At 51.5% G+C, this 21,356-nt stretch overlaps 1 protein-coding gene across 2 annotated transcripts; it reads right to left on the reverse strand.

Annotated features, from left to right (window-relative positions):
* Window positions 1–179: 179 nt before the first annotated feature.
* Window positions 180–19,912, reverse strand: LOC125621550 (uncharacterized). 2 transcript variants are annotated; one of them, XM_048818488.2, is made up of 5 exons: window positions 19,656–19,912; window positions 7,720–7,807; window positions 6,079–6,205; window positions 5,357–5,470; window positions 180–5,030 (listed from the first exon to the last, which is right to left on the reverse strand). In XM_048818488.2, exons 2-5 carry the CDS (start codon window positions 7,741–7,743, stop codon window positions 3,124–3,126), a joined length of 2,172 nt encoding a protein of 723 aa, XP_048674445.2. In that variant the 5' UTR covers window positions 7,744–7,807; window positions 19,656–19,912; the 3' UTR covers window positions 180–3,123. The 2 variants fall into 2 exon arrangements, with proteins under 2 accessions (XP_048674445.2, XP_048674446.2); XM_048818489.2 differs by lacking the exon at window positions 19,656–19,912 and having other exon boundaries at window positions 180–5,027; window positions 7,720–9,247.
* Window positions 19,913–21,356: the final 1,444 nt, after the last annotated feature.

Below are 21,356 nucleotides of genomic sequence, written 5' to 3' on the forward strand. Positions count from 1 at the left end.
CCTGCATTAAAGACACCCAGCCTTGGGCTCCCGCCCAGACAGCCCAGTTAAATATAATGCGGATTACTGAAAATCTTGTTCATCATCTAAAAAGTTCAGCCAACCCCAAACGATTGGATACATTACCCAAGAAGTTAAGGAATACTTCAGTTCTTACCCAAATACATGCTTACAGCCAATTCTTATTAACTAAAGTAACATTTATTAAAAGAAGTAAAGAGAAAGTCTTGATCATTATACACACAGACATGAATAGAGTCCTTAGGGCAGTTTCACTGCAGGGATGGTGCTTTAGAATTGAAGGGTCCTTTTTCGAATCATTTCATCAGGTTCTTGTCCAGATGTGGGCAAACCTTGGCCCGCGGGACAATCCTGCCAGGCCCCCAAGCTCCCAGCCGGGGAAGTAGCCCCCAGTCCCTCTCCTGCTGCCCCCCTCCCTCACAGCAACAGCGCGCCCCGCGGGCAGCGAGCTCCTGCCGCTTTGAGCGCCATGGTAAGGGAGCAACGGTGGGGGCAACAGACGTTCGGGGGGGCCGTCAGGGGACAGGGAACGGTTGGATGGGGTGGAGGTTCTGGGGTGGGACGGTCAGGGGTCGAGGAATGGGGGGGGTGGATAGGCGTGGGAGTCCCGGGGGGCCTGTCAGGGGGTGGGGGTGTGGATAGGAGTCGGGGCAGTCCCGAGACCGGGAGAGGTTGGATAGGGGGTGAGGTCCCGGGGGGGCCTGTCAAGGGGTGCGGTTGTGGATAGGGGTCAGGGGGGGAGTCAGGGGACAGGGAGCAGGGGGGTTGCATAGGGGGTGGGGTCCGGGGGAGGGTGGTTTGGGGCAGGGGTCCTGGGACAGGGTGGTCAGGGGACAAGGAGCAGGGTGGGGTGGATAGGTCGGGAGTTCTGAGGCCGGCAGTCAGGGGGCAGGAAGTGGGAAGGGGCGGATGCCAGGCTGTTTGGGGGGCACAGCCTTCCCTACCCAGCCCTCGATACAGTTTGACACCGCAGACGAAAAAGTTTGCCCACCCTTGTTCTAGTCTAATGTCCAAATCAGGGCAGTTCACTATCAAGGCAGTCCAGATGGGACTGGAGATCTCAGTCTTATGACTCAAGCTACCCCCAAATAAAGCTTAAGAAGATCTGAGAGAAAAGGATCAGGTCCCAAGAGTTTTTATACAGATTTTTACAGCCTCTCGATGGCACGCAGTCCTGGGGTGAAAAATAGGCTTTTGAAATAACCTTGAATTTCCTCAGCATCACCGGCAATTAACTACAGGGATTAACAGAAGGTGATTATCCATTAAGCAGTTCATGGACTATTTACTACAAACTTTAGAGAGACATGCAGACAAGGACATTATTACACCTAACTTTTATCTAAATGTTAATATTTCCTTTTGATCTCCAAGTTAACAGAATACAGCCCTAGAGAGGAACTGTTTGATTACATTGTTAACCTCTAATAAGACATAGGTAAACACAGACTACTATGGTTACCATCTTCCAATTCTTTAGGAATACAAGTTTAGATTTCAAAGCTCAAGCCTATAGAACATGCAATGGCCCTAAATACCATTGACACACTTAGGGTATGTCTACACTACGAAATTAGGTCGAATTTATAGAAGTTGTTTTTTTAGAAATCGGTTTTATATATTCGAGTGTGTGTGTCCCCACAGAAAATGCTCTAAGTGCATTAAAAGTGCATTAACTCGGCAGAGTGCTTCCACAGTACCGAGGCTAGAGTCGACTTCCGGAGCGTTGCACTGTGGGTAGCTATCCCAGAGTTTCCGCAGTCTCCGCTGCCCATTGGAATTCTGGGTTGAGATCTCAATGCCTGATGGGGCTAAAACATTGTCGTGGGTGGTTCTGGATACATATCGTCAGGCCCCGTTCCCTCCCTCCCTCCGTGAAAGCAAGGACAGACAATCGTTTCGCGCCTTTTTTCCTGAGTTACCTGCGCAGACGCCATACCACGGCAAGCATGGAGCCTGCTCAGCTCACTGTCACCGTATGTCTCCTGGGTGCTGGCAGACGCGGTACTGCATTGCTACACAGCAGCAGCAACCCATTGCCTTGTGGCAGCAGATGGTGCAATAGGACTGGTAGCCGTCATCGTCATGTCCGAGGTGCTCCTGGTCGCCTCTGTGAGGTCGATCAGTAGCGCCTGGACAGACATGGGCGCAGGGACTAAATTTGGAGTGACTTGACCAGGTCATTCTCTTTAGTCCTGCAGTCAGTCCTATTGAACCATCTTATGGTGAGCAGGCAGGTGATACGGATTGCTAGCAGTCCTATTGCAGCATCTTCTGCTGGGCAGGCAAGAGATGAGGATGGCTAGCAGTCCTATTGTACCATCTTCTGCCGAGCAGCCATGAGATGTGGATGGCATGCAGTCCTTCTGCACCGTCTGCTGCCAGCCAAAGATGTAAAAGATAGATGGAGTGGATCAAAACAAGAAATAGACCAGATTTGTTTTGTACTCATTTGCAAACCCCGCCCCCCGTCTAGGGGACTCATTCCTCTAGGTCACACTGCAGTCACTCACAGAGAAGGTGCAGCGAGGTAAATCTAGCCATGTATCAATCAGAGGCCAGACTAACCTCCTTGTTCCAATAAGAACAATAACTTAGGTGCACCATTTCTTATTGGAACCCTCCGTGAAGTCCTGCCTGAAATACACCTTGATGTAAAGCCACCCCCTTTGTTGATTTTAGCTCCCTGTAAGCCAACCCTGTAAGCCGTGTTGTCAGTCGCCCTCCCTGCATCAGAGCAACGGCAAACAATCGTGCATCTGAGTTGCGAGTGCGGTCCAGAGCAGTCACAATGGAGCACTCTGGGATAGCTCCCGGAGGCCAATACCGTCGAATTGTGTCCACAGTACCCCAAATTTGACCCGGCAAGGCCGATTTAAGCGCTAATCCACTTGTCAGGGGTGGAGTAAGGAAATCGATTTTAAGAGCCCTTTAAGTTGAAATAAAGGGCTTCATCGTGTGGACAGGTGCAGGTTTACATCGACTTAATGCTGCTAAATTCGACCTAAAGTCCTAGTGTAGACCAGGGCTTAGAAGCATGTCTCGAAAGGCTGAATCTAGATCAATTAACCTGCAAGTTGCTTCACCCTTTCTGGCCATGGGTCACAGAAGTTTAAATGCTGTGTGGATTCTCCCATGTTTAATGAGGTGTGATCTCAGTGTGAAATTTTTCCCACAGTCCAAGCACTTATAGGGTCTCTCTCCTGTGTGGATTCTCTGATGTCTTATAAGGTCTGACCTCAACGTGAAACTTTTGCCACAGTCCAAGCACTTATGGGGTCTCTCTCCCGTGTGGATTCTCCGATGTTTAAAGAGGCCTGACCTCCATATGAAACTTTTCCCACAGTCTAAGCACTTATGGGGTCTCTCTCCCGTGTGGATTCTCTGATGTCTTATAAGGTCTGATCTCAGTGTGAAACTTTTCCCACAGTCCAAGCATTTATGGGGTCTCTCTCCTGTGTGGATTCTCTGATGTTTAAAGAGGCCTGACCTCCATATGAAACTCTTCCCACAGTCTAAGCACTTATGGGGTCTCCCTCCTGTGTGGATTCTCCCATGTTTAACAAGGCCTGATTTATCCTTGAAACTTTTCCCACAGTCCAAGCACTTATGGGGTCTCTCTCCTGTGTGGGTTCTCTGATGTGTAACAAGGACTGATTTCTGTGTGAAACTTTTCCCACAGTTTAAGCACTTATGGGGTCTCTCGCCTGTGTGGATTCTCTGATGTCTTATAAGATCTGACTTCCAAAGGAAACCATTTCCGCAGTAGAGGCATTTATAAGGTTTCTCTCCTGTGTGGGTTGCCTGATGTGAAAAAAGGGCAGATCTCTGTATGAAACTTTTCCCACAGTCCAAGCACTTATGGGGTTTCTCTCCTGTGTGGGTTCTCTGATGTGAAACAAGGGCAGATCTCCATGTGAAACTTTTCCCACAGTATAAACACTTATAGGGAACCTCTCCTGTGTGGGTTGCCTGATGTGAAACAAGGGCAGATCTCTGTATGAAACTTTTCCCACAGTCCAAGCACTTATGGGGTCTCTCTCCTGTGTGGATTGCCTGATGTGAAACAAGGGAAGATCTCTGTATGAAACTTTTCCCACAGTCCAAGCACTTATGGGGTCTCTCTCCTGTGTGGATTCTCCCATGTTTAACAAGGCCTGATTTCTCCGTGAAACTTTTCCCACAGTCCAAGCACTTATGGGGTCTCTCTCCTGTGTGGATTCTCTGATGTGTAACAAGGCCTGTTTTGTGTGCAAAACTTTTCCCACAGTCTAAGCACTTATGGGGGCTCTCTCCTGTGTGGGTTCTCTGATGTGTAACAAGGCCTGTTTTCTGTGTGAAACTTTTCCCACAGTCTAAGCACTTATGGGGTCTCTCTCCTGTGTGGATTCTCTGATGTGTAACAAGGCCTGATTTCTGTGTGAAACTTTTCCCACAGTCTGAGCACTTATGGGGTCTCTCTCCTGTGTGAATTCTCCGATGTGTAACAAGGCCTGATTTCTGTGTGAAACTTTTCCCACAGTCTAAGCACTTATGGGGTCTCTCTCCTGTGTGGATTCTCCCATGTGTAACAAGGCCTGATTTCTGTGTGAAACTTTTCCCACAGTCTAAGCACATATGGGGTCTCTCTCCTGTGTGGGTTCTCTGATGTCTCATTAGTGCTGACTTTGAGTAGAAAGTTTTCCAGCACTTGAGGCACTGAGAGGGTTTCTCGCCTGTGTGGCTTCTCCCATGGTTATTCAGGTCTGAGCAATTATTGAAGCTTTCGCCACGGTCCAAGCATTGAAGGGGTTCCTCTCCAGTGTGGATTGTCTGATGTGTCACAAGGTGTGAGCTCAGAATGAATCCTTTCCCATATTCGAGGCACTGGTATGGTTTCTCTTCAGTGGGATTTCTCTGCTGGGCTGTGGGATCCTTGTGTCCTCCACCACCTATAATAGATTCATCAACTTCCCCAGGAACGTCCTCATGATTCCCATCCTCACTCTCACTCACTCTCTTAGCACCTGCTGGGAAAGAGACAATCCAGACAGGAGTCATCGTGCTGGGGAGAAAGAGGAATAGCACAGAGGGAAAACCCAACACACTAAAGTTGTGAAGAATCAGCAATTGGATTTTGACTCCACATCCCACCCAAACACTCACAGGGAAGGAAAGTTGGGAAGGAAGCTCCAGCAGCTCACAGGGTGGGTGGAAATGGCGTGAGCGATATCTGCTGACTACGGCCCTGCCCTGGCTGAGATGAGGAAGAACAGAGGGCGCTTACTCACACCACACATTTGGGATTCTCAACTTTTTCCTTCATTCACCACATGGTTTCTGTGTCAGTCCTCACCTGTGCGGGTGCCTCTCGGGATCTCTTTTTCCTCACAGGCCTGGAGATCCGCGACCCACAACTCTTCCCCTCGTTCCATCTGGGCGATCAGCTCAGGCTTGGGAATGGGAAACCCTGCGCAGGGGATGAAATCAGACCAGATCAGGGTGCATGGAGGATTGAGAGAGAGTCTGTCACAAAGGGGATTCCATGTCCCGATGCTGTGCTGGGGGAACGTGGAATCCAAGGGGAAGGGAACATGGTCACTGAGCCCCCTTGGGAGAGGCAGACATCTGGGGAAGTGAGGGGAATTGTCATGCCCTCACTAGGAGTTTGCAGAATCTGTGCATTCTGCGGGCCTTGCTGACAAACACACAGCTCGAGAGTTAAACCCCTGCCTCCTTCTAAACCTGCAGAGCCCAGAGCCCTCCCCATGGCGAGAGCTAGACCCACGGAGGGAGATGAACAGAGATGCTATGTGTGAATGAGAAATAATAGACAGGACAATTCATGAGTTCTGCCCCACTGAAAGCTGGAGGTGGGTGGGAATGGTTTCGCATGTCCATTAGGTTTTGACACTGCGGTCCCATTGGAGAGGGTACAGAGATGCAAGTCTCTCTCGCCGCAGCTGTGGACTATGGGACAAATTCTCCTCCAATCTAACTGACCAGGGAAGAACGTAACCAGAGTCAGAAATACAGGCCCTACATTTTCTAATAACCGAGGGAACGGGAATCGCTTACCCAGCGAGGTCACCGTCTCGTAGTTATCCTGCATGACGTCCCTGTAGAGGGCTCTCTGAGCGGGGTCCAGCAGAGCCCCCTGCCCCTGGGTGAAATATACAGCCACCTCCTCGAAGGTCACCGGCATCTGGAACAACAAGAGTCCCCCAGTCAGCACCTGCTGCTCCAGCCACAATCCCACTAGTCACGGGAAAGGAAGAAAAAAAAGCTCTGGGAGGGCCAGAGGAGCAGAATCCCTCTCCCACCCTGCAGCAGCCATGTGGCTTCACTGGGTGAGCAGAAAGTGAGAGCTCCTTGTCCCCCCAGCACACAGAGCAGGGCAGGGTCTTCTCATTTCCCACTCACCTGCCAGCCACAGGCAGATACGGGAAGCAGAGCTCTGAGCCGGGGACAGGAATCCCGACAGCTTCCCTTCGTATTTCACAGCAGCCTCTGGCCAGTGGGGTCAGGCTCCAGCACTGGGAGTCTGGAAAATGTTCCAAGCCCTGTTTCCTGTTTCATAAATGAGGAAAGTTCCCCTCCTGCCAATGGGCCTATTCAGAAAAGCAGCAGGTGTGAGGATGGAGAGATGCAGGCCTGGCTGTAAAGGCCGATACGCTAAGAATTTAGGTGTATTCTTATCACTTGGCTAGTTCAAGCAGTATAAAAGAAAGAATCAAAATCACTGTCTGCGGGTGGAAGGGCCTTCTCTTACTGTGACAGTCCGAGGCCCTGTGCTTAGGCTAAGGCCTTTGGCTAAGCAGCAGAGGCAGCCATATGCCGGGAAGCGACCGGTCACCTCCTCACATTTCAACCTAGTCACATTGAAATAAGGTGCTATTGGGCTGTTAGGAATACAATCCTCTCCTGATAATGCCCATCACCTCCAGAGAAAGGGAAGTGCCTAGAAAATGTAAAAGGAAACTTAGTTTGATAGCATCCTGTCTGGCAAGAACTCACTTATCAATAGCTGGGATGGGAAATCCTCACTTCTCTATTGTTTTGTCATTATAGTTCGCACTTTGCTATTGTTTATTTGCATGGTCTCTGTCTGGTTCTGTGATTGTTTCTGTCTGCTGTATAATTAATTTTGCTGGGTGTAAACTAAGGTGGTGCGATATAATTGGTTACATAATCATGTCACAATATGTTAGGATTGGTTAGTTAAATTTCAGGAAAATGATTGGTTAAGGTATAGCTAAGCAGAACTCAAGTTTTACTATCTAGTCTGCAGTCCATCAGGAAGTGAGTGTGGGGGGGTGGGGAAATGGGAACAGGGAATGGGGGTGGGGAAATTGGAATCATGTTTTGCTAAGGGGGGAAATGGGAACAGGGAATGGGGGTGGGGAAATTGGAATCATGTTTGGCTAAGGGCAGGAATGGGAACAGGGACACAGGTAAGGCTCTGTGGTGTCAGAGCTGGGAAGGGGGACACTAAGGAAGGAAACTGGAATCATGCTTGCTGGAAGTTCACCCCAATAAACATTGAATTGTTTGCACCGTTGGACTTCGGGTATTGTTGCTCTCTGTTCATGCGAGAAGGACCAGGGAAGTAAGTGGGTGAAGGAATAAGCCCTCTAACAGCAGGCTTATCACACCCTGTTTCCTCCCTGCCTCTCCCTTCCACCCCCTCCTCCCAGCAGCTCCCTTAAAATCCCCTACCTGAGCTGGCTCCATCACAGCCATTTCCCTTCCCTTTCTCCTGGAAGATGGGTTGATCTGGAGCGAAATCTGGATGTGATTTCTCAGCCTGTTGGGGTGAGAGGGGCGATGGGGGAGGTTTCAGAAGGGGCTTGAGTCCATTTCACACCCTGATTTTCCCCCAGGCTCCTTCCCTTGAGTCAGATGCTCGGGACTTTGCCATGCTGGGAAGAAACCCAGTTAGGTTATTACCACCCAGGCCAGCCCCCTCCCAGCAGAACTGAACCCACCGGGACACTTTGAAACTCTCCCTGTAACAGTGTCTCTGAGCCAAATGCTGGAAAAAGAGCAGAATCAGAGAAGCCACTTTTGGGGATTCCCTCTGACACTGTCCCCAAAGGCAGCGCCTGTCCCTCCACTCTACAAGCAATGCAGTGATTCCAGGCAGTCAGCAACTGGCTTTTCCTCTCTCAGCTCCTCTCCTTGTGCCCAGGAGAGTCAGTCTGCCCGGGATAATGCAGGGAATGGATCTGGGTAGGTCTGGGAACTTCTCTTCCTGCTGCTCCTTCCAGTCTCTCCACTCTCCCTTTTTATCATCTTCCCTCTCCCTGGAGAACTGGTGACTGCTCCATTGACGTGGGCCTTTGCTCTCCTTCGGGAGATCAGCCACTGACACTGCTAACAGGGGTTTGAACCCTAGCAGTATCCATGAGGACAGCAGCTCTGGGACTCATAGACACACGGGGAGCCCCTCCCTCCTGTACTTCAAACTCGCCAGCAGGTCCCTGAAAGGGGCCCTTTGTGCAGAGTCACTTTCCTGCCATGTGGAGGAGCAGAAACTGCTCCCTGTAGGAATTTGCTACTTAAGGTGCACTGAGCATGCTGACGTGAACTGAGCACGCTCAATAACATCTGCTGAAGTCACTGCCCTTCACCCTGCCCTTATTACCCATAAGATTCTGCAGACTTTTACAGGGGTTAAAAAGGAGGAAAGGGGGCAAATCAGAGGAGGGAGGGGTTGGTCAGATTCTGAGCAGGGGGCAAAAATTCACTGGTCGGGGGGTCAAGCAGCTGGAAGCAGGGTTAGGATAGGGGCTGAAGGGCAAAATCAGGGATGGGGGGGAAGCAGCTGGGGTTAAGCCCAGGGGTGAGGCGCTGCCAGAAGGTAACAGAGGGTAAAACCCTGGCAGAGGCAGGGGCAGACAGGGTAAGAGTTACCCCGGTGGACTGAGACACCAGTGTTTCGAAAAATAGGGTGTGTGTGGGTGGGAGAGGGTCTTTTTTATTTCTCCTCTCACAGACAGCTCCTGTCAGCATGGGCTTCCCAGGGCTGGGTTCTTAGCCCTGGTCTACACTAGGACTTTAGGTCGAATTTAGCAGCGTTAAATCGATTTAAACCTGCACCCGTCCACACAATGAAGCCCTTTATTTCGACTTAAAGGGCTCTTAAAATCGATTTCCTTACTCCACCCCTGACAAGTGGATTAGCGCTTAAATCGACGTTGCCGGCTCGAATTTGGGGTACTGTGGACACAATTCGATGGTATTGGCCTCCGGGAGCTATCCCAGAGTGCTCCATTCTGACCGCTCTGGACAGCACTCTCAACTCAGATGCACTGGCCAGGTAGACAGGAAAAGAACCGCGAACTTTTGAATCTCATTTCCTGTTTGGCCAGCGTGGCAAGCTGCAGGTGACCATGCAGAGCTCATCAGCACAGGTGACCATGATGGAGTCCCAGAACCGCAAAAGAGCTCCAGCATGGACCGAACGGGAGGTATGGGATCTGATCGCTGTTTGGGGAGAGGAATCCGTGCTATCAGAACTCCGTTCCAGTTTTCGAAATGCCAAAACCTTTCTGAAAATCTCCCAGGGCATGAAGGACAGAGGCCATAACAGGGACCCGAAGCAGTGCCGCGTGAAACTGAAGGAGCTGAGGTAAGCCTACCAGAAAACCAGAGAGGCGAACAGCCGCTCTGGGTCAGAGCCCCAAACATGCTGCTTCTATGATGAGCTGCATGCCATTTTAGGGGGTTCAGCCACCACTACCCCAGCCGTGTTGTTTGACTCCTTCAATGGAGATGGAGGCAATACGGAAGTAGGTTTTGGGGACGAAGAAGATGATGATGATGAGGAGGTTGTAGATAGCTCACAGCAAGCAAGTGGAGAAACCGGTTTTCCCAACAGCCAGGAACTGTTTCTCACCCTAGACCTGGAGCCAGTACCCCCCGAACCCACCCAAGGCTGCCTCCTGGACACAGCAGGCGGAGAAGGGACCTCTGGTGAGTGTACCTTTTAAAATGCTATACATGGTTTAAAAGCAAGCATGTGAAAGGATTACTTTGCCCTGGCATTTGCAGTTCTCCTAGATGTAGTCCTAAAGCCTTTGCAAAAGGTTTCTGGGGAGGGCAGCCTTATTTTGTCCTTCATGGTAGGACACTTTACCACTCCAGGCCACTAACACGTACTCGGGAATCACTGTAGAACAAAGCATTGCAGTGTATGTTTGCTGGCATTCAACCAAAATCCGTTCTTTATCTCTCTGTGTTATCCTCAGGAGAGTGAGATATAATTCATGGTCACCTGGTTGAAATAGAGTGCTTTTCTTCAGGGGACACTCAGAGGAGCCCATTCCTGCTGGGCTGTTTGCCTGTGGCTAAACAGAAATGTTCCCCGCTGTTAGCCACAGGGAGGGGAGAAGGTTGAGGGGGTAGTCACGCGGTGGGAGGAGGCAAAATGCGACCTTGTAACGAAAGCACATGTGCTATGTATGTAATGTTAACAGCAGGGTTTACCCTGAAAGAGTGTAGCGACTGTTTTATAAAATGTGTCTTTTTAAATACCGCTGTCCCTTTTTTTTTCTCCACCAGCTGCATGTGTTTCAATGATCACAGGATCTTCTCCTTCCCAGAGGCTAGTGAAGCTTAGAAAGAAAAAAAAACGCACTCGCGATGAAATGTTCTCCGAGCTCATGCTGTCCTCCCACACTGACAGAGCACAGACGAATGCGTGGAGGCAAATAATGTCAGAGTGCAGGAAAGCACAAAATGACCGGGAGGAGAGGTGGCGGGCTGAAGAGAGTAAGTGGCGGGCTGAAGAGAGTAAGTGGCGGGCTGAAGACAGGGCTGAAGCTCAAATGTGGCGGCAGCGTGATGAGAGGAGGCAGGATTCAATGCTGAGGCTGCTGCAGGACCAAACCAGTATGCTCCAGTGTATGGTTGAGCTGCAGCAAAGGCAGCTGGAGCACAGACTGCCACTGCTGCCCCTCTGTAACCAACCGCCCTCCTCCCCAAGTTCCATAGTCTCCACACCCAGACGCCCAAGAACGCGGTGGGGGGGCCTCCGGCCAACCAGCCACTCCACCACAGAGGATTGCCCAAAAAAAAGAAGGCTGTCATTCAATAAATTTTAAAGTTGTAAACTTTTAAAGTGCTGTGCTTAAAGTGCTGTGTGGCATTTTCCTTCCCTCCTCCACCACCCCTCCTGGGATACCTTGGTAGTCATCCCCCTATTTGTGTGATGAATGAATAACGAATGCATGACTGTGAAGCAGCAATGACTTTATTGCCTCTGCAAGCAATGATTAAAGGGAGGAGGGGAGGGTGGTTAGCTTACAGGGAAGTAGAGTGAACCAAGGGGCGGGGGGTTTCATCAAGGAGAAACAAACAGAACTTTCACACCGTAGCCTGGCCAGTCATGAAACTGGTTTTCAAAGCTTCTCTGATGCGTACCGCGCCCTCCTGTGCTCTTCTAACCGCCCTGGTGTCTGGCTGCCCGTAACCAGCAGCCAGGCGATTTGCCTCAACCTCCCACCCCGCCATAAACGTCTCCCCCTTACTCTCACAGATATTGTGGAGCACACAGCAAGCAGTAATAACAGTGGGAATATTGGTTTCGCTGAGGTCTAAGCGAGTCAGTAAACTGCGCCAGCGCGCCTTTAAACGTCCAAATGCACATTCTACCACCATTCTGCACTTGCTCAGCCTGTAGTTGAACAGCTCCTGACTACTGTCCAGGCTGCCTGTGTACGGCTTCATGAGCCATGGCATTAAGGGGTAGGCTGGGTCCCCAAGGATACATATAGGCATTTCAACATCCCCAACAGTTATTTTCTGGTCTGGGAATAAAGTCCCTTCCTGCAGCTTTTGAAACAGACCAGAGTTCCTGAAGATGCGAGCATCATGCACCTTTCCCGGCCATCCCACGTTGATGTTGGTGAAACGTCCCTTGTGATCCACCAGAGCTTGCAGCACTATCGAAAAGTACCCCTTGCGGTTTATGTACTCGGCGGCTTGGTGCTCCGGTGCCAAGATAGGGATATGGGTTCCGTCTATAGCCCCACCACAGTTAGGGAATCCCATTGCAGCAAAGCCATCCACTATGACCTGCACATTTCCCAGGGTCACTACCCTTGATATCAGCAGATCTTTGATTGCGTGGGCTACTTGCATCACAGCAGCCCCCACAGTAGATTTGCCCACTCCAAATTGATTCCCAACTGACCGGTAGCTGTCTGGCGATGCAAGCTTCCACAGGGCTATCGCCACTCGCTTCTCAACTGTGAGGGCTGCTCTCATCTTGGTATTCATGCGCTTCAGGGTAGGGGAAAGCAAGTCACAAAGTTCCATGAAAGTGCCCCTACGCATGCGAAAGTTTCGCAGCCACTGGGAATCGTCCCAGACCTGCAACACTATGCGGTCCCACCAGTCTGTGCTTGTTTCCCGAGCCCAGAATCGGCGTTCCACAGCATGAACCTGCCCCATTAGCACCATGATGCATGCATTGTCAGGGCCCATGCTTTCAGAGAAATCTGTGTCCATGTCCTGATCACTCACGGGACCGCGCTGACGTCGCCTCCTCACCCGGTATCGCGTTGCCATGTTCTGGTGCTGCATATACTGCTGGATAATGCGTGTGGTGGTTAATGTGCTCCTAATTGCCAAAGTGAGCTGAGCGGCCTCCATGCTTGCCTTGGTATGGCGTCCGCACAGAAAAAAGGCGCGGAACGATTGTCTGCCGTTGCTCTGACGGAGGGAGGGGCGACTGACGACACGGCTTACAGGGTTGGCTTCAGGGAGCTAAAATCAACAAAGGGTGTGCCTGTACATCAAGGAGTATTTCAGGCAGGACTGCACGGAGGGTTCCAATAAGAAATGGTGCACCTAAGTTATCGTTGTTATTGGAACAAGGAGGTTAGCCTGGCCTCTGATTGATACATGGCTAGATTTACCTCGCTGCACCTTCTCTGTGAGTGACTGCAGTGTGATCTAGACAGGGGAGGAGGCAAATGAGTACAAAACAAATCTGGTCTATTTCTTGTTCTGACCCACTCCATCTATCTTTTACATCTTTGGCTGGCAGCAGACGGTGCAGGACTGCATGCCATCCACATCTCATGGCTGCTCGGCAGAAGATGGTACAGTACGACTGCTAGCCATCTTCATCTCTTGCCTGCCTGGCATAAGATGGTACAATACGACTGCTAGCAATCCTCATCTCTTGCCTGCCTGGCAGAAGATGGTACAGTACGACTGCTAGCAGTCCGTATCGCCTGCCCGCTCACCATAAGACGGTTCAATAGGACTGACTGCAGGACTAAAGAGAATGACCTGCTCAAGTCACTCCAAATTTAGTCCCTGCGCCCATGTCTGCCCAGGCGCTCCCAGCCGACGTGGCCAGGAGCACCTCGGACACGACGAGGACGACTACCAGTCGTATTGCACCGTCTGCTGCCAGAAGGCAATGGGTTGCTGCTACTGTGCAGCAAAGCCGTACCGCGTCTGCCAGCACCCAGGAGACATAGGGTGACGGTTACCTGAGCTGGCTCCATGCTTGCCGTGGTATGGCGTCTGCACAGGTAACTCAGGAAAAAAGGCACGAAATGATTGTCTGCCCTTGCTTTCACGGAGGGAGGGAGGGAACGGGGGCCTGACGACACGTACCCAGAACCACCCGCGACAATGTTTTAGCCCCATCAGAGTGCTCCATTGTGACTGCTCTGGACAGCACTCTCAGATGCCCGATTGTTTGCCATTGCTGTGACGCTGGGAGGGGCGCTTACAGGGTTGGCTTCAGGGAGCTAAAATCAACAAAGGGGGTGGCTTTACATCAAGGAGTATTTCAGGCAGGACTTCACGGAGGGTTCCAATAAGAAATGGTGCACCTAAGTTATTGTCCTTATTGGAACAAGAAGGTTAGCCTGGCCTCTGATTGATACATGGCTAGATTTACCTCGCTGCACCTTCTCTGTAAGTGACTGCAGTGTGATCTAGAAGAATGAGTCCCCTAGACAGGGGAGGGGGGGAAGCAAATGAGTACAAAACAAATCTGGTCTATTTCTTGTTTTGATCCACTCCATCTATCTTTTACATCTTTGGCTGGCAGCAGAGGGTGCAGAAGGACTGCATGCCATCCACATCTCATGGCTGCTCGGCAGAAGATGGTACAGTCCGACTGCTAGCAGTCCGTATCGCCTGCCCGCTCACCATAAGACGGTTCAATAGGACTGACTGCAGGACTAAAGAGAATGACCTGCTCAAGTCACTCCAAATTTAGTCCCTGCGCCCATGTCTGCCCAGGCGCTCCTGATCGACCTCACAGAGGCGACCAGGAGCACCTCAGACATGACGATGACGGCTACCAGTCGTACTGTACCGTCTGCTGCCACAAGGCAAGGGGTTGCTGCTACTGTGTAGCAATGCCGTACCGCGTCTGCCAGTACCCAGGAGACATAGGGTGACGGTTACCTGAGCGGGCTCCATGCTTGCCGTGGCATGGCGTCTGCACAGGTAACTCAGGAAAAAAGGCGCGAAATGATTGTCTGCCCTTGCTTTCACGGGGGGAGGGAGGGAACGGGGGGCTGACGATATGTACCCAGAACCACCCGCGACAATGTTTTAGCCCCATCAGGCATTGGGATCTCAACCCAGAATTCCAATGGGCAGCGGAGACTGCGGGAACTGTGGGATAGCTACCCACAGTGCAACGCTCCGGAAGTCGACGCTTGCCTCGGTACTGTGGAAGCGCTCCGCTGAGTTAATGCACTTAATGCACTTAGAGCATTTTCTGTGGGGACACACACACTCGAATATATAAAACCGATTTCTAAAAAACCGACTTCTATAAATTCGACCTAATTTCGTAGTGTAGACATACCCTTAAAGACACAGGTATCCCAATGACTAGCCACTGGAGCTCCTCTCCGTCTGATGTAACCTACTAAGGTGCTGCAGGAGACTTAATTCAGTGAAACAGGGACTTCCCTCCCCCGCCCGCCCCATCCTTTCCCCGCCCCGCAGTGATCAACCAGTTACCCGCAGTGTTGCCAATTTAGTCATTGGCTGGAAATTGCAATAGAAATTGAAACATTAATGCACACTTTAAAATACACATACAGTGTATGATCAAATACTTGTACCTGAAAGTATAATAGGTTTGAAAAGTCTGAACAAAGACTGGCTTCCTCACACAGCTGTTGTTTTTTCTGACAACGTCGGCACATTGGTTTTGGCAATGTTGGCCAACCTTATAATTTAAAATGATGATTTGTAAGCAAGGTGTGAATGAGCTCTCCCCTGACAGCGAGTGATGAGCCAGGGGTAGGGGGAAGGCTTCAGGACCAGACTGTATTTACATGAACTCACCTACTCTGCCAAGGTATCCAGCAGACAGAGCTGCGGTGCCCAAGTGATCAATTTTGGCTGGTGTCGGGAGTTTCTGTACTAAACATTTTTATTATAATTAATTTTTGCATAAGAACATAAGAACGGCCAGACTGGGTCAGACCAAGGGTCCATCTAGCCCAGTATTCGGTCTTCTGACAGTGGCCAAGGCCAGAGGGTTCAAAGGGAATGAACAGAACAGGCAATTATTGAGTGACCATCCCCTGCCATCCACTCCCAGTTTCTGGAAAACAAGAGGCTCTCAAGAGCATGGGGTTGCATCCCTGCCCATCCTGGCTAATAGCCATTGATGGACACATCCTCCATGAACTGATCTTGGTCTCTTTTGAATCCTGTTCTAGTTTTGGCCTTCACAACCTCTTCCCCCACCCCCACCACCCCGGAAAACAGTTCCAGAGGTTGACTGTGCGTTGTGTGAAGAAGTCCTTCCTTTTGTTTGTTTTAAACCTGCTGCCTATTAATGTCATTGGTGACCCCTTGTTCTTGGTTACATGAGGGAGCTTATTCACTTTCTCCACACCAGTCAAGATTTTATAGACCTCTATCATATTCCCTCTTAGTCCTCTCTTTTCCAGGCTGAAAAGTCCCAGTCTTTTTAATCTCTCCTCCTATGGAAGCTGTTCCATACCTCTCATCATTTTAGTTACCTTCTCTGTACCTTTGCACACAGTATTCAAGATGTGAGCGTTCCACGGATTTATAAAGTAAAAGTGGAGTAACTTGGTTTGCCTGACCAGCAAAGCCAATGCTGATAAACTATGTGAAAAGGCTGCAAAACACCAATCCTCTGGACTGCATCGACATGCAGAAAGCCTCATAAGCCAGTCATTGCTAAAGCCAATCTGAGAAGAATTTAGTGAGGTGTTAAGAATGCTGGAGACACACCACAGTTTATGCGAACAAACATGGCTGTCACATCACACTTTCTCTTTAAGCAAGAGTTACCACATGCTACAAACTGGGGGCCAATGTTAAGTGCACTGTCCAGCTGACAAGTACAGTACATTGACTTGATTCTTACATCTCTACAACAACTTTTGGATTCTATCAACCTCTACGTTGCTTTTACAGATGCCTGTCTTATAAAACACCGACAGTTGAGTGGAGTGAGGCACTCCCAGCAACGGGGCTGCCATGTGATCAGGACAGAATAGAGAATATGAACAAAGAGTGGAATATCACATGATGAACAAATGAAGATTTGATTTCAACTTCTTCATCATCATCATCTCTAATGGTTCAACTCAATTTTTGTGCTGTGTTTCCTGGGATGAAAGAAGTAGGAATTCACCTCTTCCTACTCTCAGTCACAAGAGCTACAGCTGAGTGTTCTTGTTCCTCATTGAATAGAATTGTGTGTTCTGAAAGAAGTCGTCTTCTGCCTGATCATGAGCATATCTTGAAGGAAGGAAGTATCTGACACATGAGAAGTCTCCAAAAATGAATGCCCTGCATTCGAGAAGTTCATTAACAGAGTTTGCACAGTAGGCTTGTATAGCAAACTTTAATTTGTGTGATGATTTAAAAATGAGCTAAATCTAATAAAATGGTTGTGAAACATTTTTCAGTTTTTACTATGGTGCCATACAGCCCACCTTCACCCTAACAATCTCACCGGTCATCGGTCTTCCCCCCTCCCTCCAGAGGAGGAGAAGGTGATACATCTTCGAGCAATGGTGGTAGGTGCGGTGTTTGTGCTGGTGGAAGCCAGGGGAAGCCCTGGGGCCTCCAGGAGCACTGAGGAGTGAGGGTTGCCCTCACCAGTACAGAATAGGTGTAGCAGCATACACTTCACACACAGTGCATGGCTCCTCTGGACTGCTCAGGACAGCTGGCAGTTCCTTCTGCCCCACCCGTTTGCCATCAGGGTATTTCGGCAGCAGCAACATTGCGGCTTCCACATGCATGGGCACGTTTGGGGAGGGAAAGGACTTCTTGGCCCCCTTCTCACCTCCACCACCACTAATGGCGCTGTGTGATGGCAGCCATATTTTGACCCTGTAACAAATAGATAGGAATTGTTTCTGCCAGGAAAAATGTCAGGGGAGCATAGATTGTCCTCAGTAAGGGAAACAGGAAATCCAACACACTTCTCTCTCCTTTCTACCCAACCCCCAGAGACTAAAATACACCTGCACGAAGACAAACCCATCTGGCTCATCTTTACCCTACGGATTTCAAAATCTCTGTCTGAACAAGCCCTTTCATCGCCAGTGAGACATTACCCCAGGAGCTGGCTGGAATCTACCCTCCCTTGGATCAGAACCTTTCTCAGTCAAGGCACCAGGACAAGGGCATTGCTGCCTGGGCCTGCCTGCTGAGCTGATGAACGGTAACGGTCAGAGATCACACCAGCCCAGAGTTTAAATTATCCTCCATGTGTCCCACGTCCCACCAAAGGTTACTTGCACGGAAATATCAATATCAGGATGCTACATTGTTAGCACAGTAAGTGACGCTGCAAAACAAGTGATGTTTAAATGACCTCACTATTTTTGATACATCTGTACACCAGGCAGGGTCGTTTGGAAGCTGACGACTTTATGCTTCCATCCCTTGCCACTGTCAAGTTTTACCAAATTACGACAAGTCAGCCCATAAGAACAATGTTCTTAGGTATGAGTAACTGCTACTGTTAACAATTTGCTACCTCTGTCCCAGAAGACAGGAAAGGTGAGTAGCAGCAGATTTCTACAGATAGCAGTTTCTCACACTATAGGGTGTGAGAAACTGTTATCTGTAGAAATTAGCTAAGTCAGCTAGCAGTTTTTAGCAAAGTAGGACTTGTCTGCTACATGTAGCAAATTCCTACAGGGAGCAGTTTCTCATACTACACCTACCCCAGCACTTTGCCCCAGGTCTCTCCCCTCACCTGCAGGCTCCGGCTCAGGGGCTGGTGTCAGCAGAGCCTGGAGCTGCCCCGGGGCTGGTTCCAGGAACGGGAGAAAGTCCCCACCCAAGATGGGCACTGAGGGGGCTTTAACAAAGGTCGCTCCTCTGCTGGATAAGCAGCAGCTTCTCAATTTGGGTTCCCAGGTCAAAATGCAGGAGGCAGCTTCTGATCCAGGCAGCTCAACTCCAGAGCTGTATCCTGAGCAGAGAGACACACACCAGCCTCCTCCTCCGGCTTAGCAATAGCCGGAGTCTTCTGGTGGCAACACCTGATGAATGAGTTTCCCTGGACTCCCCCTGCACCAGGGCCGGCTCTAGTTTTTTTGTCACCCCAAAGGGGAAGGAAAAAAAAAAAAAAAGGAGTGCCATCCCTTCAGAAGTGCCGCCCCGCCCCGGACTGTGGCCCCTTGAGAAGTGCGGCCCCAAGCACATGCTTGGTTGGCTGGTGCCTAGAGCCGGCCCTGCCTGCACCGCCCTGGGACAGGCAGGCAGAGACTGATCTCACTGGCCCTCTGCACTCACCCCCTGCCAGAGCCAGCAGTGACTCCGGTCTGACTCCGGTGTGGCCGAGATCTGAATCCTGCACGGAAATCAGACCAGGGCCCTGGGCAGCCCCGAACGCCCAGGAGACAGACCCCAAAATCATGATTCTCTCTTGAAAAAAAACAACCGAATAATACCTTGGGAGCACCGTGTGTGGGGGGAGGAGGGGGGTTGCCTGTGGATATTTGCTGTGGAGTTTCTGAGCGGTGAGGGGTTAGATCCCTGCCCAGCCACCCCCCAATGCTTCTGTGACCAGCTCAGGAAAAAAACTCCCACCCACCGGCTGCTGGAAGGGGCAGCCCCGCCCCCTCTCCTACTCCATGGGGCGGGGAGCTGCCTTGTGTCCCTCCCCACCCCCTCCTTGCTCTCTGGCTCTTCCTTCTCCCCCCAGCCAGTCTCCCCTTGCTCTCACATTCTCCCTCCAGCCTCCCCGCCCCACATCCCCCTTTCCCTCGCAGTGACCCCCCCATCTTCTCCCTAGTCCAGCCTCGTTCCCCTCAGCCCCATAATTCCCCCCACACCCTGATTCCCTGCAACAGCCCATCCCCCCTTCAGTGCAACCACTGCCCCCATCTCCTCCTGCCCCTGGATCGCCTTTAACCCGCCTCCTGCCCCGCACACACCCCTGTCCCCCCTTCAGTCCCCCTTTCCTACACCCCACACAGCCCCTCTCCAGACCCCTCCCGGCTGCCCCCACGTGTTGCCCCAGCCCCGCCCGGCCGGGCTCCCCCCGCCCCGCGCACCGGGGGCTGCGGCAGCTTTCCCGGGCCCGGGGCAGGGAATCGCAGCCGGCTCCGCGGGGAGCAGCCCGGGGGTGCCGGGGGGGGGCGGGTCTCTCTTACCTTCCCTCCGAGCGGGGCCCCCCGGGGCAGGGGCCGGGCCGGGAAGGGGCCCTGGCCGGGCTGGGGGCTCTGCCCTGGGAGAGGCTCCCGGGGAGCAGCGGGCAGGGCCCGGCTGGAGGTTCCCCTCTCCCGGCTGCAGCCCGGGCTCCGGGCTCCCAGCACCAGCCGCCGGGGCGCGGGGATCTCGCCGGGAGCCAGAGTCCCCGCAGCGGCTGCGAGTCACTTCCTGGGGCCGGGCCTGAGCCCCGCGATCCTCCCCCCAGAGCCGCCCCCCAGCCGCTCCTGGGTCCTAGCGATCAACCCACCGATCTGCACCCGCCTGCCCCAGACCCTGCCCCCTGGGGACCCACCTCCCCTGGGCTCCTGCAGCTTCTCCCAGCCCTATGCAGGCGTCCTGCCTAGAAGCCACAGGATCGCTGGGGGGACAGAAAGGAGACGAGCAGATCCCGGGGCGGGGGGAGAAGGGGGGTTTCTAGGGAGACTCCAGGTTGTTCCAGAGGATCCAGGGGTGACGGGAGCCGGGGACACTCTGTGTGATCCGCTCTGGTAACCGACTGGCACAGGGAGCAGGTGGTCAGAGCTGGTCTCGTCTCTCCACACCAGGCTCACTGGCGACCTGCTCTGGGCTCCCAGCTCTGCTCCCCTCGCTCGGATCATGGAGCTGTCAGAGCTTTGCCCCTGGGTTCCTCTGGTTACCTGTAGGTCCGGATGAACCCACCCCTGGGTTCTATTTAAACCCCTCTCGTGTCTGCCCCCTCTCAGGGATCCCCTCTGCCCATGTCCTGGCTGGCTCCCCGTGTGGGCACTGACTGCAGCTCCCCATCGGGCACCTGGATGTCGGCAGCGAAGCTCCTGTTGCTCTGGGTCAGGGACTGGTGCTCTGCCCGCTCAGGCTTGTCACCTGTTTCCCCCTCATTGTTTTCCGATTGTCACCAAAACCTCTCCAACGCATCATCAAGGATCTACAACCTATCCTGAAAGACGACCCATCACTTTCACAAATCTTGGGAGACAGGCCAGTCCTTGCCTACAGACAGCCCCCCAACCTGAAGCAGATACTCACCAGCAACCACACACCACACAACAGAACCACTAACCCAGGAACCTATCCTTGCAACAAAGCCCATTGCCAACTGTGTCCACATATCTATTCAGGGGACACCATCACAGGGCCTAATAACATCAGCCACACTATCAGAGGCTCGTTCACCTGCACATCTACCAATGTGATATATGCCATCATGTGCCAGCAATGCCCCTCTGCCATGTACATTGGTCAAACTGGACAGTCTCTACGTAAAAGAATAAATGGACACAAATCAGATGTCAAGAATTATAACATTCATAAACCAGTCAGAGAACACTTCAATCTCTCTGGTCACTCGATCTCAGACCTAAAGGTCGCAATATTAAAACAAAAAGACTTCAAAAACAGACTCCAACGAGAGACTGCTGAATTGGAATTAATTTGCAAACTGGATACAATTAATGTAGGCTTGAATAGAGACTGGGAATGGATGGGTCATTACACAAAATAAAACTATTTCCCCATGTTTATTTCCTCCCCTCCACCCCCCACTGCTCCTCGGACGTTCCTGTTAACTGCTGGAAATGGCCCACCTTGATTATCACTACAAAAGGTTTTCTCCCCCCCGCCCCGACCCCCGCTCTCTTGCTGGTAATAGCTCATCTTAAGTGATC

The sequence above is a fragment of the Caretta caretta genome, chromosome 14 (genome assembly GCF_965140235.1).
Source record: "Caretta caretta isolate rCarCar2 chromosome 14, rCarCar1.hap1, whole genome shotgun sequence".
In the NCBI taxonomy this organism is placed as follows: domain Eukaryota; kingdom Metazoa; phylum Chordata; order Testudines; family Cheloniidae; genus Caretta; species Caretta caretta.

Excerpts from the sequence above, each read along its gene's own strand:
- LOC125621550 (XM_048818488.2), bottom strand. The coding sequence starts at position 7,743 with ATGGCTGTGATGGAGCCAGCTCAG. Across the intron at positions 6,206-7,719 it reads CTGTGATGGAGCCAGCTCAG|ATGCCGGTGACCTTCGAGGA; the intron begins GTAGGGGATTTT and ends TTGTTGTTCCAG. Across the intron at positions 5,471-6,078 it reads CGAGACGGTGACCTCGCTGG|GGTTTCCCATTCCCAAGCCT; the intron begins GTAAGCGATTCC and ends TCCCCTGCGCAG.